Raw genomic sequence first — 27,948 nt, 5'->3', positions numbered from 1 at the left:
ATTTCGACTACCTGGGGCTCTTTAACGTGCACCTAAATCTATGTACACGGCCCTCAAGCATTTGAGCCTCCACCGAAAACGCGGCCGCCGCGGCCAGAATTTGATGCCGCGACCTACGGGTCAGCATTCGAGCACCAGAAGCACTAGACCACTGTGACGGGTTATCGGTCGTTACAACTAGAGATACACGTTGGCGAAGCCTGAAAGACAAGCTCGTGACGTTATTTCGCACTCATGCGCATCGAACGATCGAACGCAGAGCACGCGAAAGGGAAGCTCGGACCGAGGCCGTCAGGTAGAGCGAGTCCCGTGCCACGGACTGCGGTTGCGATGCCGGACGCTAACCGGCTTCATTGCTTCGAATGCACGCCGCTCACTCCGTGGCGTGTAGGGAGAACGGGGTAATGGCAGACGGAAGCCCGAAATGACACGCTACCATAGCGCCTCCGGGCACAAGAACGACCTTCCTCGAGGACCGACCGTTCCCGCTTGTCCGGAAAAGATGCCTACGCTCCTTCGTCGCTAGTTCCACATGCTGCTGTGCTGCGGACATCCAACCGGAGACGCGTCGCATTCCGGTGTCCGAGGAGACGGCGTGTCTCGAGGGCGCGGACCAAGAGAAACGCCGATTGCGTGAAGACGTCTAATGGTGGTCGTCTACTACAGCTGGAAGCGGCGGGAAAGGTGGAGGATTGGGAGGGTTTTGGCTGCGAGTCTGCAGGAATACGCGTCTCCCCTCCTCCTTCTCCTCCTCTCAGGCGTCGGGAAGCCAACAGCGCAGTTTTAAAGGGAGAGGATGCCTCGACGGCGGCGGCGGCGGACCCCCAAACACGGTGACCCAAATGTGGACCCAATGAGAGGCACCACCGGCAGATCGCCCGTCGGAGGAAACGCGCTCCGCACTGGGTCAGGCCCAGAAACCCTGCAGCTGCGGCGACGTCGGCCGGCTTCTTGCAGCAGCCGTGTGTGTCACCCGCACGGCGGAGGAGAGCCTTTTTCACCGGCCGCGGGCGCCCTTCACACGGGACAAGAGAGACAGACACCGCGCGGCCGCGTGCTGTCTTCTTCTTGCTGCGAGATCGCGCCCAAAGTTACGCTTTGCATAGAAGAGACTTGCTTCTCTGGCTGTGACTCTGCCGTTCCTATTCGACTGTGCTCCTTCGAGACTTCGACTACCACGAAACGACCCTCACTGAGGACAAGTGTGCGCGATCACTTGACACGACATCATGCATCAGGTGAGAATCGCTGCACCCGGCGGTCATGGAGCTCTTATGAGTTGACACCGCAGCGGGACAGTGGAGATTGCGGTGTGTACGTGTATACAAGAGACATTTCGTACTTCGCGAAGTGATTCTGGAAACATACTTTTCAGTGAGATGCTTCTTCTTAAGGATGAAGGTGCGAGACTTAGGTAAAGGTGAATGAAGATCCGTTACCCAACAGACAAGCCCTAACTTAGTATCGTGGACTTGCACCATTATACTTGACGCAGTGGGCGGTTTGAGTAGCAGCTAATAATTTCATAGCACGGATGGCTGCTGTTAGTGCAACACGGAGTACAATAGTTTACATCAGCGGTTGGTAATGCACCAACGTCTGCTAGAATCTCCCGTGTTATCCGACAGCGGAGGCATCTGCTTCTGAAGGCTGAATACATTCCTTCGTCCGTGTTTCCCTCAAGCTTCACAAGGAGGAACTGTTTCGTTTAACATCAGCATTAAGTACGCTTCTTGGTTCGGAAGTAGCATTGCAAACATAAACGACACACGCAACATGAATACGAACATGAACGAGAAAGCGCTATACTACGAACAAACGTTATGGAGAAGAAGTGCGAACTTCTTAATAAGGCACCAGCCAATGCAGTACCGTAGCTCGGAAGCGTATAGTTTCCTAATACAGGCGTTTGGAATTTAAGACTTAAAACAAGTCCAGCTACATTTTACCTGCAGACATGGATGTAGATCCTTAGAATACATTGGCACATGCCCACTCTTGGGGGATTGGTCAATCACCTCAAACAAATTAATCCAAAAACATCTATTTATCTGTTTCCGTCTTCTCGAAGTACTAGCAACTAGAAACAAGTGAAGATAATAATAGCACGAGAAGACTAAGAGTCGTGCTTATGAAATCTGACGTTTAACATTGCTCTCACAATTTGGACTGCTCACTGCAAAACGACCCCGTCACTGCCTTCTGCATCGGTTCTCAACCTCGACAACAAAAGAAAGACAGACTCGACCTAAAACGCTTTTAGCTTGTCATGCGCGCCGCTGCCGAAAACGCACGCCGGCCGGCCGCTCTAACCGAACGTGACAGGCGCTCATTTTGCGCTCGCTGCGCACGCCACTCAGACACACACATACATATACAAGCGAGCCCCAGAACTCTCGATTGCGGAGAAAAAGTAAGCAGGCAAGAAAGAAAAATGCCGCGTCGGCCGGAGTAGCGGGATCGAACCGTGACCGGGCGAAGAAGCCATGACCCGAGCGGCGGCGGCGGCGATTGACGTCCTCCCTTCGTTTCGGTGGCAACAGCCTTGCCCTTGGCACTGCTGCTGCTGGTTGCGTGAGAGAGCATGCCGCCGCGCCGGATAGAGGTCACGGCGCGTGAGAGCCGGATACTGGGGCCGATAGCACACGACGGACGCGTTCGGCTGGCCCGCAGCAACAGCCACCGATGCTGCCTTATACGCCCGAGAGATACACGTGCGTGCTTGTTTGTGTGTCGACGATTCGCTCCTTTTGTGTGTGTGTACGTGCCTTTCTTTTCTTTCCCTGCTTCGTCTTCCTTCAGAGCGGCTCCTCTGCTTACCATAATGAACGGGCTCGCGGGCGAGACTGAATACAAAGAACCGTAGGGATTGGGGATACGCGCTCGGCACGCGTTACGTCATTAGCGTGAGGGGAACTCGACGTATTTGGCGCGTAAGTACAGCGAGAGAAACAAAGAAAAACAAACAAGACGCGGGGACGTGTTCTCGGAGGAGGGTAACAGGTTGGCGCTATCTTCTTGATTTACTTTATGCACCCTCTTATCAGTCGAGAGCGCCGGCAAAACACCGCGAATTTACGACTGGGAGAATAGATAGGTTGATGTCCTTGCTCGCGGCGCCTTCCAATGGCATCTTTACGTTGCACGAGAGTGGGGCACGCCGAAAGACTACATTGTTGTACGCACGTATATAGTAGTGCCACTGATATTTCCCCTCTGTGGAAGCAAGAGGAAAAGAAATCGTCGCGTGGGTTTGATTCTTTACGATTCGAGCGGTGTTACATGGCAGACGCGGGCTGGGTGCTAATATAGCATCGATAATTCTGAGAAGACAGTGTACCGAGACTGCCCTTGCAAGGAACTGACACTGAAAGACACCACCTGAGACTATACGTTGTACATAGACGAAACAAGAAGGTGGTGGGTGCATTTCAGTTGTCTGACACGAAAATTAAGCGTCAACGAATGACCCTGCTGCAGCATTATCAGTCCAAAGTTTAGGATATTTTAGCTGGCTGCTTAGTTTTCGAGTAGAGTGCAAGAGTACCAATTTGGTGATAGATATCTAAATAGGTTGCCGTCTAATAACATCTCGTGTCCTACATATTGGCTGGTGCATATATATGTAAGTAAATCGCATAGATCGAATTGACTTAGCATAAAGATTCCGTTAGTTTCGCGAGTTGTGTACACGTACAGTTTCCGCGAGAAGTTTTGAGATCACTTCGTGATTAATGGGAGCTGCCAACGGGGTCTGCCGCGGGGTTACTGTACTCTGCATGTGAGAGTGTGAAGCGCTCACTTTCAACGTCATTGTCACGAGCTATGGAGCAACGAAAGTAGAGGTCCGATATAATGACACGAAGGGAGCTCTGTTCCCACGGGAATACGAGAGTGGTCTCGAAACTTTTGGTAACGGCTGTGCGTTTGGCTTGGCCCTGTGATAAGAAATGCGTACCCGTCTTTCTCGTGAATTGAGGAATGACATTTACCCAACGTGTATACTGTCATGACTTCAAGAAGTGTTTTGCTTTTAATGTGAAAACGGCGGGTGTTGTTTATTTACGCTATGAATAAGTGACGGATGCCGTGTGAACTGCTGTCACTAAACGTGTCCGGTTACTTCCACCATGTCCTATATCTCCTTACAGAATATATACGATTTACGGTATGCACTTACGCAATGCCAAGTATACAGACAGACACACATTATTTACAGGAAAGGCTATAGAAAGGTCGGTCCGGGCTTCAGGTGTGTTCTATTTATCTTCTCTGAGCTGAGAAATTGTTAATGAAAATTGTTAATGAGTGCGAAAATAGAGCTATGCATGATAATGGAGCGTACATATGAAAAGCTGAAACGCAGGACGCCACTATAGTGCTGACCTCCACACAAACGTAGCGCAGATGTTCTTACTCGTGACCTTCTTGAGCACCACTTCAATGCGCGCATGACACCGGGGGAACAAAATGGTTGAGCACACAAACCCGCGGCAAACACGGCACCAATGTTCCGACCAGATGATCTCAGTCGTGCTTGCTGCGCGCTTCGATGAGGTGCGGCAAAGATGACATATTGCTGGTAATACGGGTGAGACGAGACTCCATAGAGAAGGTCGGCTCGTGCCTGGTTTTGTTCCTTTCTTTCTTTTCTTTTGTATAGGTCATGTCTCAAAGCACATGCAGTGAGTGGAGGTGGTATATGTTCGTACATATGACAGTCTGCGTTATTGATGATGATTCAGAAGGCATTTTACAAACTCTGTGAGCCTTTGTTGTGCTCGTAAACTCCCCCTGCCGTAACGCGGTGCAACGATTCTCGTTCGGGATCACTCGCACGCGATATCTGAGGCTAAAAATCCAAAGCAAGAAGAATTAAAGTTCGAAGTGATCAACAGAAGATTAACAAGCGTATAGTATGAGCAGATAAAGCATGGCGTTTCTACAAAAGGGAAATTGTGCTTGTTACACTTGCACGCGAGGAGGACAATGTTCCTTGTTGAACCAGGCTGATACATCATATTTACAGTCTGAAGAATATATACACTACGAGTGACTTAAGAAGGGACACACGCCTATGGGAGCACGCGTTATGCATTAGCACTGGTAGGTGAAAGTGCGTTCGCAATCAGGTTTTTATGGCCGTTTCAAAGAAAAAAAAAAGAGAAGTGCGTGTTTGTCTGTTCTATCTCGGAAGAGACCATTTGTTAAGAAACTCCGTTAAGCAGCTCCTATACGTGTTAGTCACGAGCAGCCAAGGGCTGAATGGAACGTCATTTAGATGCAGCTGTGCAAACAACAAAAATAAAATAAAATACCGTGACAGGCGAGCCTCTTCGTGCGTCAGTATACAGGTGTTGACATGGTATCATAAGCTTTGACTTAGCTGTAGGGCTAGCAAAGTCAGCAAGTCGAGAAGTAATTAACACTTAACATAGACGCGAGTAACGCACTTGTCATCGGGGTGGTTGCATGTTCTCAATTAGAAAAAAAAAGGGGGTCTTAATTATTCAGTTCTCTTCATTTTCAATTCGCGAAGGAAAAACAAGAAAGCCAACAGAACAATTCTTGGCCAATCCCTTAGTGTGGGTACGAGCCATATGTGAAGGAACATCATCATTTTTATCATCATCAACATCATTTTTACCCTAGTGATACGCTATTAAGGAAGGTTGAGTGTACTAAGTTTAGAAAGAAAAGACGGCCAAGTGCCAAACATTCGAGATATCTGGTTGGGAAAAGGAAACAGCTTGCTGCGATTATCCGGCCATCGTTATAGGATAGTTCCAGTGTCACAGATAAGCGGGACGTTTAAACGAAAGGCAGGCTGGCTATTAGCGTGTAGACGCGCGACGTCTGGGAAGCGGGGCAACTTCAAAGGCTGCATTGGAGGAAGCCCGGTTGCAGAGTTCTTGTCTTCAACGGCTTTTCTACCAACGCCGTACGTGCCACGCCGCAATAAGTATAAAATGTAGCAGGCATTCGGAGAAGCCCGCTAAAGACCCCGAAAAATTCCGTGCCCCATCAACACCGCCTAGGTGTGCGCCCCCACGCAGCTGAGGAAAATATAAATCGAGGTCAGGCGCTAATTGCGCGAGACTTCTTCGCCCGTCGGCGCTTAGAGGAATACGCACGCGCTCTCTGGAAGGTTTCGAATAAAAAAAAAAGCCAAGATGAAAGAATCGCGAAATGAATAAAAATGAGGGAGCTTGCTTATATATAAAAAATAAAGCCGGATTTGGAGACTTGTTTCTGTTGTATACGAACGTGCAGAAGGTCGGCGAGGATCTTTCGAAAAAAAAAATTCTTTCGTCTGGACGCTCCGGCGAACACGTTGTGCGGTCTTTAGCGCGTGTCCGTATTCGAAGCAGAACCAAAACGGGGTAACACGTCGGGGCATATTATACGCGGATGTGCTGCGTAAAGTGCCTAGGAGAAGGAGGTGTGACGTGACGTGGACTGCGCTCCATTTTAAAAAAACAGAAGAAGAAGAGCAAGAAAAAAAATGCAGAGGTGCCAGATGCTTACGACTAAGGCTTGAGACTATCAAAAACGCAGATTCACGAAACGTTCATTGTGTCAAGGCCCTTTGGAATAGCAAACACTCGTGTGACGAGAAGAGTGCGCTAGTGAATGGGTGAGCAGACTTCTTCGAGCGTAGGAACAGTCGATGCTTAGCTTGTACGTGTGCTTAGTCGGCCGAACTAAGCACGAGCCGCTAATAAAAATACGAGGTCCTTCGGCTGCAGTAAATTGATTCCATATAAGTAGGAAAGCTGGTTCATGAATTGATTCACTCGGACTCACTGAGACCAATCCGGCCGCAAATTTTAGTCTGAGTGAGTTAGGCTGAAAATAATTTTGTCGAATCTGGGTCAGAGTGAAAGCTAAGCAAAAAATAAAACTTGCGAGCGAGTCATAGTGAGCCTCCCCCCCCCCCCTTTTTTTTGTGTTTTGTTGATCTGTTCTGTAGAAAACACCACCATGTTTCGAATGGGGTACAGTCACGCCGAAATCTCGTTGGCACAATATTCGCAAGAATCGAGAAACCAAACACATCATCCGAAAACTGTATTATCTAAGTCAAGCTCCAAAGGGTATTAAAATAGGTGCACTAAGCGAGAAACTCAATAGTAAAGATTCGTACGGAGTTGGGTGACACTGCTCCGCATAACACATGATGCGGTGCAGCATCACTAGACGGCACGCGGACCGCAGTTAACGCGCTTTTAATCGGCAACGTTGAAATGGCTGTTTCAACATCCCCGAATAAATGTTCGGAAGAAAGCTCAGCTTGGGTTTAACTTTCTTCTCTTCAACGCACATAAAGCGTTCTAGAAATAACGAAATAACTTTATTGGGAGTCCTTTAGCAGATTCGAGGTGAGGGCCGGTTGATGATGGAGCATACTTGGTGAAAATTAAGCGCAATGGACGGGAGAAAAGAAGGAGCACACGCTTCGTCCTGTGTGCTCCTTATTTTGTCCCGTCCATTGCGCTTAATTTTCACCAATTATTGGGAGTCCTACGAGTCGGTGGGGTGGGCTACCTACGCGCAAAGTTACAGAAGCGAGACGCATGCAGAATGGCTGCTTCAAAATGATCGCTTCAAAGCTACGCTAGATATGTTGACGAAAATGTACGGATAGAAGTTATCGCAAATATATTTTACAGAAACTTGTACACTGTACTGGAGTCTTAAGATCAGTGTGGGCCACAACTTGAAAGACCCTGAAGTACGCGTCATAGTTGATTGCTGTTTGAAGCTGAATGGGGTATTCGACAGCTTTTTTCAAAAACTATCATACTTGGTAGGAACAAACATTTTTCATGAGGAACACAGCAAACAATTATTTTGTGTTGTACGTATTTTGACAGCTTCGTAGGACTACCAAATTTGTGCTCGTTACCATTGTTCCAGATGCTTGTCGGAAAATTACGAGTTTGTTTTTCGCAAGCTACTAAACATATGTATGCACATAAGGCTTTGCAGAAGTAGTGTGTGTTGCAAGCTACAGGTTAGACAAACGTAAAAGCTATGGTTGCATGGGGGGGTGTAGAAAATTTCGACATTGCAATGTGTGTCGAGGTTTTAAAGACTGTTTTATTGTATTTTAGGACAGGTAAAATAATTTCGAGATAAAGTGAAGCCATTACAGTACACATAAATCTTCCAAAACTGATAGAACTAGCGAATTGCGCTTCGTATGGCACCGACGACGAAGAGACGTAGGGAACTGTTCAGGAAAGTTTCCGTCGTATTTCCATTTCCACGAGCTTTTCCCCGGAAGCCTTCACACGTTTCCTCATATGTTCCTACAGTGTAACAGCTTTCTGACTTTTCAAAATGTATGTATCGCAACGCATTGATCACGAATCTTAATTCGCCCAGTGGCACGCAGAGTTGCAGTGCACATGCTTCCTTTTGTCCAAAATCTATTCGTCCATTTTACTTCTTTCCAGATCGAAACCGCGAACAGTGTACGCCTGGCACTTCCTCAGTCTTCCTGTATGCCTTAAGTGCATACGCACTTCCCTAAAGATACTGAGACAGTGATAGTGTGGGCGAACACCACGCCACGTTGTTTTGCTATCGAACGTAAGGGAAATACAAAGTTTCAAATGGGATTAACGAAAGTGCGTGGTCGTCTTTGAAAACAACGCAGGAGGCGTATGGGGAAGTATAAACGGGTTTCCGTCGAGTCCGATCAAACGCGGCAGCCCCAACCTCGTGTACACAATCAAATCCTAAAAGAGATCTCTGCGCCGGCACGGAAACCACTTAAAGCCCGCGCAACCTCGAGCAGTGGGAAGTCCTCGTTAACGAAAGGAAATCGCTCTTCCGAACGGGTGAGCCGTGGCTCGGAAGCGAACACTTTCGGTCCGGTCCTCCGGTTAAAGACGTGCAACGGCGTTCCCTTATACGGGGAAGGAAAAAACAAACTCGCGAAACGCGAGCACGCAGTCAGCCAGCAACGTCACAAGCGCGTGCGCCATGCACGCACGAACGCGGACGTCTGAAAAACGACCATTTCCTCGACTCCCGAAACACTGCATATACGCTCCGTACGCACGCGCACCTGCCGCGGTCTTCACATATAGTCTGTATCGGATGTGGTCGCGGAAGCGTCGCGTTTTGTCTGGCAGGACGCGAGCGGCTGCCGAGAGTGGCAGACCGGGCGTGTGCCGTGCCACGCTGGGAGCCTTGATCGCGGTCGTCGTCTTCTTCCTCCGCTCTCGATATGCACGATAAAAGCGCGCACGCACGCAAGTCAGGGTGTGTGTGTATGTATACGACAAACATTGTCTATCGCTGTGCGATGAAGGCGCGTGCTTATACGGGCCCGAGAGCGTGGTGTCTTCGCTGTCGTGCGACTGTCACGAGACAGCGGGCGCTGGACAGCTCGCGTGGAAGTAGATATGCGAAGGCGCTTCTGCGGTCGCCTGTCGTCGCCTGTTGGACGACATTGGACAGGTCCCTGCGCGGTTAAGGGAGCGTAATGCGAAGCGGCATATAGTGCCCCACCGCGATGACAGCTAGCCGGCCGTACGCCTGCTCGGACTGTTGTTGTTGTTGCTTGCATTGTGTATCGGCGTGGCCTTGCAGTTGGGGGACACTGCCCGGAATAGATTTTTCCACGTGCGGGACCTTGTCATGACGGGAGTTTATAATTAGAGTGCGGCTCTCTTTGGTTTGGAAAGTAAACTGTAACTTTGATGCCTATACGTAAGATATGCGGCTGCGAAACACTGCAGCTTTTATTTCAGGTTAAAAAAATAAAGCAGCAAGGGCCCGAAATCACAATGTTTTTCGTTCTGAAGCGAACTTTGTCATTGACTGGCTGCGTTCACTATACCAGTGTCAGGATAGGGCAAATTAATTCTTACGAGCAATTTTGTAGATATTATTCTGTGCGTGGGTACAGTTCTAGCCATTAAGATATTAAGACATCGATAACATTTCTAGCTATTAAGAAACTTTTTGACATGAACCCATATGTATTAGACTGATTTGCGAACCAAGATGAACAATAGACTAAATGTTAGTACTCTAATTAAGATAGACCCACAATGATGCCCTTGATGCCCTTGGTCTGCAGTTCACCAGTTGCCGCCACTTATCCCCCAAATTTCAAGCTGTCTTGTGTGTTAGCTGGTGTACTACCGCATTTATTACATTATTCCATTAGTCTTTCCTTTTTCTTTTTTCTCGAAGCATAAACCACGTAGGACAATGTCTTATATTTCCCGCCTTTAAGAAAGCTTAATGCTGTAACGCGGTATATACATAGACTGCCATGAACGGTCGAATGCTTGTGAACAACTGCACACAAGAAGCCGACTGTTTCTCTGTTGACTTTCATGTATTTGGAACAAAACCCACTTTCGTAATCTGCAGCAACGCGTTCGGCCTCTGTGTACCAACATGCGGCAAAGAGCACTAATATTGGTGTGCGCACGCAAACGCTACATACGGTAAGGGAGTATTTGAGTACGATTCACTTTGCCATCTCATTCGTATTTTATTACAGAAATCACGATTTCAAATCGAATACTTTATGTTTTAGTATACCGCATACGATGGAGGCGGAATGCTAGAGGCCCGTGTACTGTGCAACGTTAGTGCAAGTCAAAGAACAACATATGGTCGAAATTTCTGCAACCCTCCTCTAAGGCGTTGCTCACGTATATATCGTAAAATCCCACGTAAGACCCCAGATATTATTATAATGATTATAATATACCAAATAATAAAATTATCGTAGTCTCAAAAATATAGATTAATGTAGGTAACGACTGTTGCAGCGCTGTTGGGAAATAGGTTCCTGTACGCAATGGACACATAACTTCTTTTCAATAATTTCTATTCATCAAATAGCAATGCTTCTATAGGGTGTGCACGAATTGGTGGTTTCCATCAAGCCAAATCATTTAGTCAGTTTCGCCATGTTTACACTTCTCGCAATACCGTCGTTTGCATTGAGCAAAGGGAAACTAAAAGTTTTTTTATTTCTCATTTACGATTCTCAGTTCAGCACACGTCAAGTTGCGAAAGTCGGTACATGCATTTGTCAAATAATACGGGCAAGCCTTTCTTTCTTCTTCTTTTTTATTTAAAAAATTTTTTAATGAAACAAATCTAACCAAACTGTGCATAAACTATTTAGATATGGAAATCGATGTACTTGTATTCGACTCGATTCAAAAATTTTGAAATTCCAACCTCACATAACAAAAGTGAAGTGAACAAGTTGGATTCTTCTATTACGTACTTCCAAACTTCATGTATGTTTTCAGCATCAGTCCAGCAAGAAATATATGATTCACATTTATTACCTGTACCTATGCTGCCACTGCTTCCTGCGCAGTCATTTCGTGCACACAATAATACCATTTGTGTTGCCGACGCTTGAACTGTACCCCATGGTTTCTTACCGTTTTGTCTATTCTCAACTTTATTACGGTGTATTGCTTTGCTTTTCTGTTTACCATGTGTTTACGTTCGAAAATTGTCATTATGTTTTGTTCGTAATACAATTTTGCGCTGACTGATATATGATAAGATAACCTATGTACACGTTCCTTCCGTTATGATCCCCGATGGGACAGACAATTACTAATAAATATTACTACTAATAATCACTAATAATTAACACTAATAACTAATTACTAATGAATAAATACACGAAGAAGAGTACCGGAAGACGACCGCTGCTACAGCTCAATAATGACTAAACACCACGTTAATGAAAACCAGCCGTTAATGCACCCAAGGAAGGTATAAGGGACGTTAAGGAATTTATAGGGGGGCGGTATATGGGGTAGAGGGCATAGGGACCGAACCTGCAACCTCCTAAGGTTGCAGGTTCGGTCCCTGCCGGCGGCAAATTGTCTTTTCATCTGCATTCCTTTCTTCACATATATGTAATAATTACCATAATACACTTAAAACAGTACAATTAACGTGTCCCCTATACCTTCCTTGGATTCATTATCTGCTGGTTTTCATCGAGGCTGTGTCAAACAAAGGAACGAGCCCTCAAAATTCCCTTCCTTCAAGCACCATGCACGTTAGTAATAATAATTGAAAAATGAGCTTGAATACTACACACAGGAAGTTTTATTTTAGTGCCCTACTTAAGCAAAAAGAAGCAGTCAGTTTCCTCCATGTTTTCTCGGGCTTCATCGCCTATTTTACCTCATGTGGTTGCGACTAATAGAGATAGGCAACCTTGCTTCCATCTTTTCTCCTCTCTCATTCCAGCGGGAGATTTTCTCCTTTTCTTTCTTTTAACTCAAACGAGAACGAATATTCGACAGTCTTGAATAGTAAATCCTGTTAACGAATACAAAGTAGATAGCGAATGCTATTTGATTCGTATCTGACTTATCGTAGTACATTCGCAGCATAGCGCTGAAGTTCGTACATTTTGCGGGCATGGGATATGAAGCACGATGCTTGATAACGGTAACGGAAAATCTATCGGGTCTCCGCCCTGCAATAGTTGCAAATGTGATTGACCATAACCATTACAGGTAAAAACTGGAGAATACGAAACAGAGAGAGAGAGAGAGAAAGAGAAAAAAAGAAAAGAAAGAAAGAAGCGAAGCCGTGTAAGTCATAGACGCCGTTGGCTTTCGCGAACAAGCGCATAAAAACGATTTCAGCGGTCAACGGTCTTTTCCAGCCGCGGTGCCTCCGCGAAGATCGTCGGTATGGCGAGAATGCTCAAAAAAAAAAAGAAGAGAAAGAAGAAGACAGAACGAGCATGAAGAGTAACAAACAAGAAAACATGACGAAAACAACGCCAGCGCGCTGCGCGCGACTTGGCGTCATTATGGCGTGCAGCAGCTCCCTTCTGTAGAATGCCTCGGAGGCACGAAAACGGCGTTTCGCTTTGATGCAACCGAAAGCGAGCGACTCAGTGACTCAGTTTTCAAAATGAAGAACAAAAAGAACGGCCGAAGTGCAACCAACTACAACAACGACAGCGAAGGGGACAACGATGCGAAGGAGTAAGAAACTTGAGAGAAAGATAAAGAAGAGACACAGAAGAAAAAAAAAAGAAAGAACACTTTTACAGCTGATGTCCTTTGGAAGAAGCCAGAGCGAGTGGTGGGGAAGAGGCGGAGGCTAGTGGGGGAGGGGTGGACGCTAAGAAGCTGAGGCGAAAGGATCGGCGACGGCAGCGTCCTACTCGAGTTTAATACGGCGATATTTTTTCTTCCCTTTTCTTTCTTTCTTTACTTTCGCGATCACGCAACGACGACGGCGTCGTCGTCGACGAAGCAATTTTCGGACGCCGCGCTCTCCACGGCAGCGCGGCCGCTTGACAGCGCGGCAAATCGGTGCCGCCTGGACGGATGGGGGCAGCGACACCTGCGAGCAGTCGCGTGGCCGGCAGGAGCAACCGCGGCCTACTTCGTTTTCGCTCTTATCTTGAGCGAGCAGCGTTGGCTAGAACGCAAGAAGTAGCAGCCGCGATTTTTGTTTTGCTCATTGGACGATCGCATATATGTTTGTTACAATCTTCATGAGCGTCCTTTGCTCGTGCGAAGCGCAAGCAGGCGTTGAAGAATCAGACCACGCCCCCCCCCCCCCCCCCCCCCCCCCACGCTTTTTTTTTTTTCTCCTCTCGAACCTTACTTGAGAGACGGGGAAAGCGGCGCGCATCAAAAGAGGTGCTACGGTAACCGTGCCATGCCGGCTTTGCGAAAATGATGGCCAGCCTAAGCAGAGCTGTCACGTAGTGCGCGTACCATGTTGGATGAGCAGCGCTTAGCGTTGTCAGGTGTGTGCTGGGAGCCTGTCTTGGAACGATCGAGATGTAAAACTAACTGAAGGAGAGAGAGAAAGAGTATGCGTGCGAGAGGGCTTGGAACGCTAAATAGAGAAAGTATGGTCGGGACAGACCAGCCATTCTGAGTGGTGTTGGGAGGGGCTTCCTATGATGGCGGAAGATGTTATTCGGCGCTATTTTAGACCTCGTCAAACTCCCGCATTGTGTCCGCTTTCACTGCACAGCGTGGTGGCTTTCTCGGTCGGCTTTAAAACACCAGCCAGGCGAAGTTTGGTAACGCGGTGGAATTAGATCGGCTGAGCATGTCTTCTGTTTTAGGATTGCGATGGCTTGTTTCTTTCGGTAAGAGAGGGCAGCCAGCCTGGGAAGACGTAAAATTCGCATTTGGAAAAGCAACAAACGTCGAATGCATGCGCCAGGTTGCCATGTCTCCAACAGAGCGTAATGATGAAACCACGTAGTCTTAACCATAGGTCGGCAAGCTCACTCATGAGTCGACTCACTTACACTAAGACTCAGATCGGCCCGTGAGTCTGAGTCTGAGTAAGCCTGGCTGAGTAATATGTTGGTGAGCTTGAGCCCGAGTGAGTCCGGTTGAGGGAAATTTTCGTGACTATGAGTCCGAGTGAGCCCTCAGAACAGAATATATTTGTTGAGTGAGTCTGAGTGAGCTCCAACTTCTTGCCCACCTATGGTCTCAACTGTGGTATTCTTGCTCTCATTCGGGAAATTCGGTAAGGAAACAAGGCAAGGCCGTCATAATGATGCTACAATGCGAACTCTGATAGTAAATCGAAGAAACCACGCCCTACTTCTATACACTCGCTCCAAAATGAACCTTCGCTCGGACAGTTAACGATTACATCCTTGCTAATTTACGCGCTGAATTTGCGAACGCGAATCTTTAGTAACTTAACTACTTCACTACTCACAAAGTCCAGCAATGACAGGGTCGTATGTCGGTGAAAAAAAAAAAAAAAAAGGAGATCGAGGTAGAGAGAGGGAAAGGTCTAACGACACTGCCGGCAACAACTTTTTGCCACGGTTAACGGAAAACAGACTGGTTGCTCCCAAGGTCCTTGGCACAAGTCGTGACTCGTAGCCTTTAAATACGCAAGCTATGCTGTGCCGGCTACCTCGGTGTGTGCAAGCATGACTGCAATCTTGCCCAGCAGGCTATGAATAGTCGCGGAGCCTTTCTCGGTTCACAGGCGGGTAACCGGCTGGAAACGACAACGTGTTTCGAGCTGCACGCTTTCTTTGCCGGCCGGCGCGCAGACGATGCGTGGCGAGAGCGTCGCACGAGTGGCGATGAAAGGAAAGAGAAGTCGCGCAGAATGCTCAGTACGGGACTCCCCTGCTTAGCTCGGCACCTTGTTCCCACCCTAGATTATGGGGCGAGGCCTTAGAGGCACCTACGAGGGACTATGTGTAATTCAGCTCGCGTGGATCGGCAATTTTCTAACGCACACCTAGATCTGAGTACGTTTCGTCTCTTCTTCAGTGGGGTTTTATTGCGAGAAAAAGATAATCTTGATTTTTGACCGACATATTTCGTCGCTATGGGCAGACAAGTGTCCAGGTCAGTGAATGTCTTAGTTATAATGGCAGGTTTGTCCAGCTCAGGATTCTCAAACACTCGGCCCGCATATGGCTGTCTTCATCCCATATATTTTATAAAAGTTTTCTTTGCAAGTATGTTCACGAACTACACCGATGTGACTGGTCTCAAACATCTTTTTCGTGAGGCGCCCCATTTGGTCGCCACGTGTTAAAACATGGCTGTGGAACAAAAACTCCGTTTCACGATCGGCGTCCAGATATCCGTCATTTTGGAGATTGGTACCGATATGTTTCTGGAAAGCTGACGTCAAATACTCTGCTGAAATGATTAATTTATGATATATGAGATATGGGAAAAGCCTTCAAAATTGGCTAGCGCAAAATCGACAAGGACTAAGAAGGAACACTGATGTACAGGACAGGCGCTACTCGCAACTAAGCTTTATTCAGAAAAGTCTTCCTACATATATACTCAGCCGAGTGGCGCGTGCAGGCGCAATGCACATGACAGTCGACAATGCTAATCAGGATCGGGATAGCAAAACATATTCGCATTATAACCAAGTTTCTAAGAACAGTCTTTCCTTACTGCGCAGAACAACAGAAGTGTCACTGATACATTCACGGTCTTTCTTTTTAATGTGATAAGCCTCCATTAGTTCTCTCGCCAGAGCATTCCCACTTCTGCCCAGAATTCGAATGCTAGACAGCACTGGCTCACAGGCACAGGTCCTACAATGCATAGGCAGATGAAAAGTCAAATTATTTTTAACAGATCGCTCATGTTCCCGTGCTCGATCGACGTGCGGAAAAAAGCACGTTCGGCCCTACGTCACATGCGCCGTAGGCGTCGTGTACGAAATTCCACTCACTTGTGGCAAGGTTTATATCGGACAAACTGGTCGTTGCGTCAACGATCGAGCACGGGAACTCGAGCGATCTGTTAAAAATAATTTGACTTTTCATCTGCCTATGCATTGTAGGACCTGTGCCTGTGAGCCAGTGCTGTCTAGCATTCGAATTCTGGGCAGAAGTGGGAATGCGCTGGCGAGAGAACTAATGGAGGCTTATCACATTAAAAAGAAAGACCGTGAATGTATCAGTGACACTTCTGTTGTTCTGCGCAGTAAGGAAAGACTGTTCATAGAAACTTGGTTATAATGCGAATATGTTTTGCTATCCCGATCCTGATTAGCATTGTCGACTGTCATGTGCATTGCGCCTGCACGCGCCACTCGGCTGAGTATATATGTAGGAAGACTTTTCTGAATAAAGCTTAGTTGCGAGTAGCGCCTGTCCTGTACATCAGTGTTCCTTCTTAGTCCTTGTCGATTTTGCGCTAGCCAATTTTGAAGATTATGAACCAACTAGCCCAGCAACGTACACTATTAAGGAAAAGCCTTCTTTCAAGCACTCCCCCACCCCGTCCCTCGCTCCAACCTTCTACACTGCCCCGGCCCTTACGGGAGCCAATTTCGTGACTGCGGTCCGCTAGCTGAGGTGAGTTCGAGACCCCTCGTCTAGCTCCACTATAGGACAGCATGCTCACTTACAGGTACACTGCGTCACAATCGCGCAACAATCTTTACAGAGGAGTGTGGTAGAGCGTGAGTGACAAAGGTTATGTGTAGACGTGAGTTTTAGCGAGAGTGCGTGCATAAGTTCACATAAAATCACACAAGTTCGACTTGCAAATGCCGGTATCATGGTTGGTTTACCAAAATGAACAAAAATCTGCTAATTTTCGAAGGCTTAAACAGACTACTGAAACTCCAGAAATACACTGACCTGCCGTTCTGGGCAGGTATAGTGGCAAGAAAATAGAGATATCTGAACGTTATCAAAAAAAAAAAAAATCTTCGCATAACTTAGGGACTAAGGTTGGCAGACTTCAATCAGAAGAACTTCGTCACGAGCCACATAATTATATGGACCGGTTTCTCTTTCAGTATTGTATGCAAGAGAGCACTGGCGTAGCCAAGGGGAGGGCATTCGAACCTTTCCCCCCTGCCGAAATTGTTTAAAATTTGCACGTCTATGTATATATACGCACACATGCAATTTCACACGCGAACATACATACATATAGGGTGGTTGAACTCCCCCTCCCCCCAACAAAAAAAAAAAAGAAAGGAATCTGGCTACACCCCTCCAAAGAGTGATAGCCTATTTTTATTTTTGAAAATCATTATGCTGTTGTTTTGTAAGGAAGCCAGTAGAAGTTGACACCAGCATCCGCAGATCTCTGGTATGTAAATGAGTTGAATTCTGATTGGTTCTGTCCGCCGCGGTGAATTGGTGGTTATGGTGCTCGGCTGCTGACCAGAAGGTCGCGGGTTCGATGCAGGCGAAATGCTAGAGGCCCGTGTACTGTGCGAAGTCAGTAGAGGTTAAAGAACACCAGATGTTCGAAATTTCCGGAGCCCTCCACTACGGCGTCTCTCATAAAAATATCATGTTTTTTGGGACGTAAAACGCCAGATATTATTCTTATATGATTGGTTCTACAGTTTGCTGTGTTTCTCGGCGTGATAAGTGCATGCTCGTTCTTAATCTCTCACCTGGAAGAATTCAACTGTCAGGTTACCGCTTTCATTTCGTAAAAAGAAGGCCTGCCCAGAGACATAGATATGTATTTGAGATACAAGCGTGAATGATTCCTCTGTAAAAATTACAGAAGTACCAACGCCTATGTGGTCCGTTCGTATGGCTCGGCCGCTCCTTTTGCCACTTGTTCTTCTCCAAGTAAGCGCTGACATAGTTTGGCGTGGTTCCAGCACTCCAAGAAGAATAAGTGAAAGAAAGAAATTTGGCCTGCATAATGGTTTTACGATGACAAGAACAATGTACGGAATGTTTTACAAAACGTTGTCGAAATTATTTCGTACTGGAGAAATTGTGTGGCTACGATTCTGTAAGAGTCGCGCAAGATTATCACTCTGCGGAAGCCTTCCACAAAATTGCATGTACCGTATTATTATGTCGATATGTACTCAGGTTTACATCTATAGGCAAGTCCTATTGAAAATTGATTGAATACTGGGAACACTCTTAACTGACACACGTAAAAAAAAAAGAAGAAAGAGAGAGAGAGAGATGAGAGGGGGTGGGACCTTTTGATCTCCCACTAGTAGCGTGTTTCGTGAAGCAAATAGCCATTAAGTTGATTACCGGATACTCTCTTGCAGTTATGATATTTCACTTTTGCGCATACTTTCTTATGTCAGGCATTTTTTCGCGCGTTGTTGTTTTTTCTGCATTTCAACTAAAACTTATGCTTGCGGTGGTTTGCCTGTCTTTGCAGGGCGAAGAGAACATGGGACCTCATTCACAGAAACTTCTTACGCTAGAATTGTTCGTAAGAGACAATTTCAGCCAATCGTGGTGCTGTGTGTATCATTAGCGAATCCAACTGGCCAATGGGCAAATAGCACTTGCGAACGGAAAGCTTCGTGAATTCTACCCCTGCTGGGGCGCAGATGAAAAACAAGCTGCTAACTTTCACTGCAACTATTATCTCCGTTACTAGCTTCTGCTATTGCTACCCATGCATTAACAACGCATAACTGCCACTGTCGACCGACACTGTTTTACTGCGCGCGCTGCTTCGACGCTATACCAGATATAATAACGAGCGAAGTCTTTCGCACCGCAATTTTGCCGAGTGCGCCACGCCCAACGTTATAAGTTGGGACGCGCGTACCAACGTTCGCCGGCGCATGTTTTCGCGATAGGCACCGAACGTGCAGTGAAAACATTGGTCGCAAATGATGACGGAGCGCGCGCCCACTCCCTACAGACGCGCGCTCCCGCTGATTCCGACTGCATCCCCGAGACAACCCAGATGGCAGCGCAATTAAGGCGCGCGCTCCCTGCTTTACACAGTGTCCGCACACATGCTCAGAGCGGCCGCGGTTTCGGCCTAGGGGCTCGCTTGTCGGCTGGAATGCCGTCCGACCGGACCGCTGGGCCCATGAAACGGAGACGCGGAGATAAAGAAAAAGGCGCGCGAAACTAGCAGTAGGAGCCTGGCTTCTTCGAACTATAAGCGGGGTGAGGAGGGAGGGGGGGGGTGAGAATCGCCTCGGCACCAGGAAGAATGTGTGTCAAGATCGGCGCGTCTGGAGAGGGGGGATGACTCCGTTTTTTCCTGCTCGCGCAGAGCGCGCCGTTAGTGTTCGTGTGTGCGGAGCGGTGCAGCAGTCACAGCCAGCCAGCCTGGCAGGCAGGCAGGCTGAGAGTAGCACCCTACGGGTGGGGCTGCAAACTTCGCCTCTGCCGCCGTCTCTAAGGAATCTCGGTCACTCCTCGGGAGCCAATATTGGCATGCCTGAGCGTACGGTGGTCTCCAAACCTCGGCAGGCATGCCAAGCGCACCCTCCGTGTGGATTTTATTTTTCTTCTACCGCGCGAATGACACTCCACATGCAGGTTCGATCACAGCGCGACGCGTACGTGCACAGACAGAACAAACGGCATAGGATTACGTGATAAACAATCCAGATAGCATATTGCCTACTGTGTTGCGCAGGCTTTGTATGAAGTAGTGGTCGAGAGCCCAATAGTTCTCAACCACCACTGCGACTGCAGAGGCCTGTTACAAGAGGATCGTCAAGAGGATTGACGTAAGTCGAGTATTGTTAGCGTCGACAACGGTAAACGAGAAGCCCCTGATACGGATATTAAAAAAAAAAAGAAGAAAGGTTCTAATCACAAAATGTTCATTTGGCTTCGGCATTGCCTGTTCTGGAAGTTGAGCTTGGCTATATCATGGATGAAAGGAAAAAGAAAAGTCATCCAAACGTTTGTGGCACCAAGCTGTAAACGTACCTTGAATGCACGAACAAAGGGAATTGTTCGAGGGGCTCGTATCTTTGTTAGACATAGGTTGTGTCAAACTTTACATGAAACTTCCTTCATCTTGCGGGCTTCTGCAGAACTAATTTGGCAGCTTGGCTATAGATTTCTGCAATGTAACTACATGCTTTTATTGTATGTAGTGTAATGTGTTGATATGCTTATGTGTGACAAGCAGTGGTTTTGAAGAGCGTTAAAAAGTATAATGATGCCGATATACTGCTCTTCTAGGAGTACGGAAAGTATTGTTAGCCTCCTACTAAGCATAATTTAAGTTGGAGCCATAGTGAATAAATTAATGGTTCAATCAATCGATCAATCAATCAATCAATCAATCATGACCTGCCTGTTTACGCAGCCGTGGTTAGCGGCGTTCTGGCTCCTGCCGTTGGTGGTAGCCGCTGCCAGCCAGTCCTCGGCAGGTGACAGCAAGGAGCAGCCAAAGGCCTCCTCGGCGGCAACCCGCTCCCGGCGCGGTGCCATGGAGGAACTGCAGTCTCAGATCCGCTGGGAGTATGGCGGCTGGCGGCCCATCATGCCCGGCAGCCCCTTTTTCTTCGTGAAGACGAGCCGCGCCGTGTCGCTGGACGGCAGCGCTTCGGCGCTCACGCCCGTCCGGATGCGCGCGCCGCAGTTGCACAACAGTCTCCACAAGGACGACTCAAAGGTAGGTTCGCAAATGCGTGCTTCTTGTTTGAACGAGGGCCCATGTCCGAACTAGTTGGCAAAGCCTCGTCTTTGAGAATGTACTGCGAAACAGACAGGGCAGTGGATAGAAGAGGGACACACAGCTGCCATGGTGTTACAGTGGTTACGGTGCTCGGCTGCTGACCCGAAAGTCGCGGGTTCGAACCCGGCAGCGGCGGTCGCATTTCGATGCAAGTGAAATGCTAGAGGCCCACGCACTGTGCGATGTCAGTGCACGTTAAAGAACACCAGGTGGACGAAATTTCCGGAGCCCTTCACTACGGTGTGCCTGATAATCATATCGTGGTTTTGGCAAGTAAAACCCCAGCAGACGGACACAAGAAGCGCTCTTGCGTTCGTCTTCTATTTACTGCCCTGTCTATTGCGCTGTCGCACACGCTCAGTGTTCTTACTTGAAGCTGCGCTCATCTTTATAGCTGACGCAAGATAGTAGAGGACAACACAGCGAAATATTAGCTCGCTTAGTTCTGTATCTCACTTGATAAGCTGAGGCATAGCGCTGCATTGCACCCGCTGAGTACGAGGCCGCAGGTGGGATGCCGGTCACGACTACAGTATTCAAGCCGAAAAAGTAGGAAGAAAGAGACGCTAGTCTGCCGCGCACTAGGTGCAAGTTAAAGGCAACCTTAGGTGATCAAAACAAATCCGAAGTCTTCCCATAAGGCACGCCTTATAAAAAAGATCACCGTGGTACCTAAAATCGTTGAACTTATGCAATAACTAGAGGATCACTGTGGGCGAGCTCTCCCGAACTCACTAGAGACACCGTCCCGCCGCGGCATATGAAACCTCGCGCACAGTCCTTGGCTATCTCATTGGGGCTCAGGTGACCCTGTACTACGTCTGGTCCCCTGTAAGCTGGGAACCAGACTACGTGATGAATATTGTCTGAGGAGAGTTTGCCGTTGAGAATCCTGGCTGCCTCTTTGGCTATCAATCCCGGTGGGAGTAAACTTTTTTTCTTCATAGTTATTTACGTTTCAGGCAGACATGCGGCATAGACTCATAGTATTTGTGAAATATCCATGTAACGCCATTATCATTGCTCCCCAATTCCGACAGCTGTCTAATTCGGACAGCTGACTATTTCGCGACACTTGTCACGGAAATTCTGGGGCATTGTGCTAAGCACACATGTGGGGCTATCGTGCAATCTTATTGTTCCGAGACTTCGTTCCAGCATTGCAAGACCTGTAGCTGTACATTGTAGTAGTCCCCGCCATGATTATCTTGTATTCCACCTCGGTCGAAGAAAGAACACTTTCTCTCTGTTTCTAAAAATAAACGCTTACTCCTCCTCCTCCATCGAGGAGTGCAACGCTGCTCGTCGGCGCACGCTGACACTCGTCGTAGCAACTCAACAAGAGTAGACATAACGCTCTGAGCACGCAAGAAGGCTACCTAGCTGATCACAAGAAACGTTGCTTCCGCGTTCTGTGCGCCAAAGGGTCTTCGTGAAGAAGGCTCCACGAAGCGAGCAGCGAAAAGCGTGAGCTGCACGTCACGCACCACGAAGACCCAGAATAATCAAGTGGTGCATGGAAAGCGCAGAAAAGAGCGCAGCGATTCTAACTGGCAGCCACGCGGTGACAAATTCGCTCGTAGTGTATTACACCTCGTTACGCAGTGAGTCGCCGGCCCGCTTATGCCGCTGTGTCCCGAAACTGCGCGTTTGCACGACTTCAAAACGCGCGGCGCCTGCGGCGCACAGACACGCCGCAGTAACAGCTCATAGGAGGACTACCGCGCCCATTTGGGAAAATAGAAGCAGCCCGCGATAATGGTCTTGAGTTTGCTGTGCCCCCATTCCACATCGGTTGAAGCCCCTTGTGGAAGTAGTGGTCGATGCCCAAAATAATGGTTGAGCTTGCACTCACTCTAAAAAGACAGGGCGTGCAAACAAGGACACAAGAAAGAAGTCAGGACACCACAAACGAATGAATACTTACAAACGAAATGAATAGCACTGACAATTGGGCGAGTTGGTACAGATGCATGGCTCCTGGTACAGATGCATGGTACAGATGCATGGCTAGTTGTGAGTCGGCGCTTGTGTTCGTGTGATCTTTCGTCTTTTCGTCTTCCTTGTTGCGCCGTTCTGAAGCCATGAAACGAAATGAATACTTACCAACTAGCTCAGCTCTCTGTTATTCTAAGCTTGCACTCACTGTTTGAACAGCCAGGGTAGGGGCTAGTTGGTTGTACATAGTCGAAATTTGCAGTGCGCTACTTAGACACACACAGAAAAAACGGCACAGGAAGAAGGGCAGAAGTGGCTGTTCTGTCCACTTGTCCTCCTTCCTGCGTCGTTTTTTCTGTGTGTGTCTCAGCAGCGCACTGCAAATTTCAACCATTTACCGTTTAGCTACAAAAGCTCATGATCTTTATCAGTACAGCATCCCATCAGGGAACCAGACAACGTTACGTTATCATTCACTATTTTAGAAAATAAATCGACAGCTGTGTGACGGAGTAAGCTTTTCACTAAGTAAAGACAGATAAAATAAGCTTTATTTATTTTTATCGCGTCACAATGTTCGCAACAAACTCTTCGAAAAAGTCAGATATAGAAAGAAAGAGATGAAGGCTACTGAAAAGCGGTGTTTGGTTAACCAAGTTTGGTGTGGTTAACCAGGTATGTGAACAAATATAAGGCAATTGGATTATGTTCGCTCTCATGCTGCACTTGAAATATTAGGACGAAGGGAGGGAAGGCTCATTAAAGGTGGGAACCGGAACAGAAAATAAACACAGCGGAAAACGCTGCTCAGCTCCGATCTACAGGACCAAACCTGGGCTATCCAGCAGGCCAGGGAGGATAGTGGAAGACAAGGTCTTCCGTCCTCCATCTGAGCGGTCTGGCACGGACCAGGAACTAGCCGGATCTTGCAATAAAGTTGTTTCATTCAAAGCGCCGTCTTGTATTGAGCTGCGTCAAGAGGTTATTGGTTCTACGATACCACAAAATGTATTATTACGGTGAGAAGGAGCTCGGAAAGTCAGCAAAGACGCAAACGTGAAAAATGGGTGGGGACGCCATGCTAATGTTTCAGGCCAGCTCGCGATGATGTCATAAATTTTGATGGTGTCCGCTTGGGCCTATAGTATAATGTTTGTAGTAAAAGTGAAGTGATGTAACACTTACGTACCAAGACTGGGATTTCAGTGCGAATTTCAAGATATGGGGCTTTCAGTTTCTATGTTAAGTAAGTCAACCAATTGCCGTCAAGTAATGAACATTGATCTCTAAGAATTATTTTTAAGTCTGAACAAATTCAGTGTCTCTAGTACTTCTTTCGAACAGCTTTCTTGAGAAGCGAGTGTGTGTTTCATTGCTAATTCTACGATCAACCGCATTCGCAGGAGGACCTCAAGGCAGAAGCTTCCAGTGCGTCGGAACGGATGGCCGAGTCGCAGTCCATCGCGCGCCACGTTCCGATGGGCGCCCCACCTGTCGGCAGCGGGGCGGGATGCTGCGACTTTCAGCCGGTGCTGTACGTCAAGCACCAATCAAACTCATATCAACAAGCTAAAGGTTCGAGTCCGGCGTGGCAAGCCACCAAACCCGAAAACAACTTGGCAGGAGACGATGACGAGGACTACCAGAAGGACGCCGGAAAGCCCGAGGGCGACCTCAAGTCAAGCGGCTCGCAGATTGTGCACGGAAGTCCCATAGGAGATGAGAGACCCCAGCTGCCTCACCAACTTCTTCAGGATGGCCAAGACGCCCAAGCGTCGCTTTCGTCACCGACCGGCCTCGAGAGCATGTTGAGCAAACTACCGGTCTCTATTCACCCCGTGCTTCAAGGTCAGGGCGAGCAGATTATGTCAGCCCTGTCGGGCCTGGACGGAAGCATTCAGCCGGCCAACATCGAACAGCTACTGCAACACGTGCACGCGTCAGGCGGAGTAGCGCCCGACGTGGAACGCCTGATAGCAGCCATGGTAAACTCAGCCCACGGGGGCCAAGGCCACGGGCATGGATTGCCAGGTCCCGAAGTCCACCAAGGCGGTTCAGTACCGGGCCTGCCACCTGGTGTTCCACTCGCTCACCCGGGTCCTGGAGGACAGTACGGTGAGAACCCAACAGCTCCGCCGTACCATCCCCGACCCGACAAGAACATCTTCCGCTGGTACCCCAAACCAAGGGCTACGGCGCCGCCACCGCACAAGCCCACTTACACCGAGATGCCCAGAAAGCCCGGAGAGATGAACAGCAAGCAACAAAATTCGCAAGGAAAGAGCTACGGCGGAGGAGGCTTCAACGAGCAGATCCTCGTTCAGAACGCGCTTCATGCTATGCAGAATGTGCAGCATCAAATGATGGGGGCCACGCCCGTACACTTGGCTGTCGTTCAAGGTCCCATCCTAGCAGGCAACGGAGTTCACCACCTTCCACAACAAGGCCCATTGCAACAGCTGGAGGCTCCTCCACTGGCGCATCACTACGGCGGACTAGATGGCGATGTGGCTCACGCGGACAGTCAACAGCACTTCGTCACTGCTAGGCCTCACGACCCTCCCAACTTCGATCGGCAGGCTGCCAGAAGGCCCCCACAGCAGTTGCCGCCGCCCCCACCTCCTCCTCCACCGCAGCACCTGCAGCAGCGTCCACCACCACCGAAACCAGAACAGCACCAGCAGCACCAACAATTACAACAGCACCACCAAGAGTACCAGCCTCAACATCATCAACAACCCCAGCAGCATTCCGTTCCTTACCCAGGATATCAGGAGCATACCATAAGCGCCGAAATAGTCCGTGGACGACCGCAGGGAGATTATGATCCTAGACAGCCTCCCAGAATCCATGTAGAAGATGTTCCAGCCGACGTCCTGGCGACGGGAATTCATCCAAACGGCCACCCGATACGCGTCGATGGCATCAACCTCAACATCATAACGCCGTCGCAGAACGAGCCGCCACCGTTCCCTCCAAGGCACCCTCAGACTACAGCCTCGCCTTCTCCCGCTCCAGTGTTCACGCACTACCACAGGCCCGAAGACGTCGCGAGCGCGCCCTTCTTCCAGCACCAGCACCACCAAGACGCTTCGCACGACTCTCACCAACACCACAATTACAACGCCACTGCCGACGCCACTGGCAATAAGGAGCACTACTATGACCAGCCGTCCTATCATCACGACGACCGCAAACAAGACAACCAGAGCTACGGAGATCCCGTTTACCACGAAAGCCAGAAGGAGGGACATTACCAAGACAAGGCTCAAGAGGAAGACAGCAGGGAACCGTCCAAGGAAGACGGGGGCCACACTTCGGACTCTGAGACAGAAGAAGTAGATTATGACCAATACACAGATGAAATTACCGAGACCCCTGCTCCCGACTCGAAGAGAACCAGTGAGGCACCGCCGCAGGAACAGAAGGAAAAGACTACGCAGAGGGGAGCTATACATTTTCATCCGATACAGACTGCAACCGTGCAGAAAGAAGAGGACAAGGCCCAGCTGTATCACGCTTACTATGCGCCAGCCCAACACAAGCCACCTCCAGGGTACGTAAGAATGACAGTGGAAGAATTCAACAGACTTTTCAAGGACGCCGAGATCCAGTTCATCGGCTCTGAGAGCGACTTGAATAAGAAACTGTCTGGAAAGGCTTCGCAAAGTAAGGTACAGTACTCGCAAACAGAGGACAAGGACTCCCAGACGTCTACTGTCAAGATAGAGACAGTCGGATCTCAGGCCGAAGAGAAGAAAGTGGCGATAAAGACCTCTGTCTCCGTGAGCACGAGCACGAGCACGGGTAACAAGGGCGCCTACCACTCATTCATCCAACCCAGGGAAAACGCCGGCCGTGCGGCAAGCGATTCACCTCTGGCCAACCTGCAGGCCACCACGCGCAAGACGTTCAAGACGACCACGAGCAAGCCATCTACGCCAGAAAACAAGGACAACTCACCTGCCAATCTGTTTGGGGCCAGAATCAAGATGCCAAGGTCGCAAAAGAGCCAGTCGTGATCCGGGTTTCCCCATATGATCTAGTGTCGTTCTTTTTTAAGAACACAAATGGTCAGCCAAGAAGGCTGGTCTTTGCCGCCTTGTACAATACTATACAAAAAGATCACAAGTACAACTCCATGTGGCGGCAAAGCTTTCGCCAGTAGATTGGAAGAAAATAGAGTTACCGTAACAAAGGAAATGCTCTGCGACATCCACGATTGGACGACGAGCGCCGAAGACCTCTCTTCGAGTTGAATAGATTGCGTGCCGGGAAGGGAACAAACAAATAGAAGATACCTGAGCACGAAGAGAGAAATTCTCATTCCTTTAAATTAAGAGGACAAAGAGAGAAAGGGAGTACGCAGAGCAAATAGAATCAAAAAGCGTGAAACGGTATAAGCTACACGAAACACGAAGATGGGCGGGAGCTGAAGAAACAGTGCTGTCGTGCAACGTTGGACGGATGATTGATCTACATGTGTGCAAGTGTGTGCGTGAGTTTATTATTGTGATTCTCTACCATCAGCATTAGCCTGCGTGAGTGTAATATAGCTCCACCCCCCCGTGAAATGACGCCAAGAGGGACCAAACACTTCGCGCCACCGGATTTCAAGAGCCCATCTTTACTTCGTCGCTTGTTCAAACGCCGTTCAACGAACTTATTTATTGTTACCTCGGAACTAACCGGTAAAGATAGTGAGTGTGAGTGAAACTGAATGAAGGAGGCAGCATAGTTCGGATTTCGATCTGTATACGACGTCGGGCTCGGCCCGCAGCGAGCACCAGATGGCGCAACTTGTACATAGTGTAATTCAGTCCAGTAAAGCCGTTTGTATGAAGTCTCGATCATTCCTTGAACAGCCCACAGCGGCGTCATAGAGGACGTAGCCTAAACTAACTAGAGCTCTGGTATAGTGATATAATTAGGTCATTAATTTCACCAGCTTACAGCCGTGCAATGTAGCAGATTTTTGCGGTAACCACCTCTCTTAACTTGAAAGCGTTCCACGCGCACCCCCGGTTTTTCATTGAACAAATTCTTGTGGTTGTGAGTG

At 48.3% G+C, this 27,948-nt stretch overlaps 1 protein-coding gene across 1 annotated transcript; it reads left to right on the top strand.

The window, feature by feature from the left end:
* Positions 1-1,157: 1,157 nt before the first annotated feature.
* LOC119383242 (uncharacterized) lies at positions 1,158-27,737 on the top strand. The gene is made up of 3 exons (XM_037651291.2): positions 1,158-1,238; positions 20,580-20,888; positions 24,293-27,737. Exons 1-3 carry the CDS (start codon positions 1,230-1,232, stop codon positions 26,909-26,911), a joined length of 2,937 nt encoding a protein of 978 aa, XP_037507219.1. The 5' UTR covers positions 1,158-1,229; the 3' UTR covers positions 26,912-27,737.
* Positions 27,738-27,948: the final 211 nt, after the last annotated feature.

The sequence above is a fragment of the Rhipicephalus sanguineus genome, chromosome 2 (genome assembly GCF_013339695.2).
Source record: "Rhipicephalus sanguineus isolate Rsan-2018 chromosome 2, BIME_Rsan_1.4, whole genome shotgun sequence".
Taxonomy (NCBI): Eukaryota; Metazoa; Arthropoda; class Arachnida; order Ixodida; family Ixodidae; genus Rhipicephalus; species Rhipicephalus sanguineus.
The sequence above is the reverse complement of the archived record's forward strand: the minus strand, read 5'-3'. Positions and strand labels throughout refer to the sequence as shown.

What these genes read in the sequence shown, in the direction of transcription:
- LOC119383242 (XM_037651291.2), top strand. An exon ending in TCCACAAGGACGACTCAAAG is followed by an intron (nt 20,889 to 24,292) that starts GTAGGTTCGCAA and finishes CCGCATTCGCAG; the next exon opens with GAGGACCTCAAGGCAGAAGC.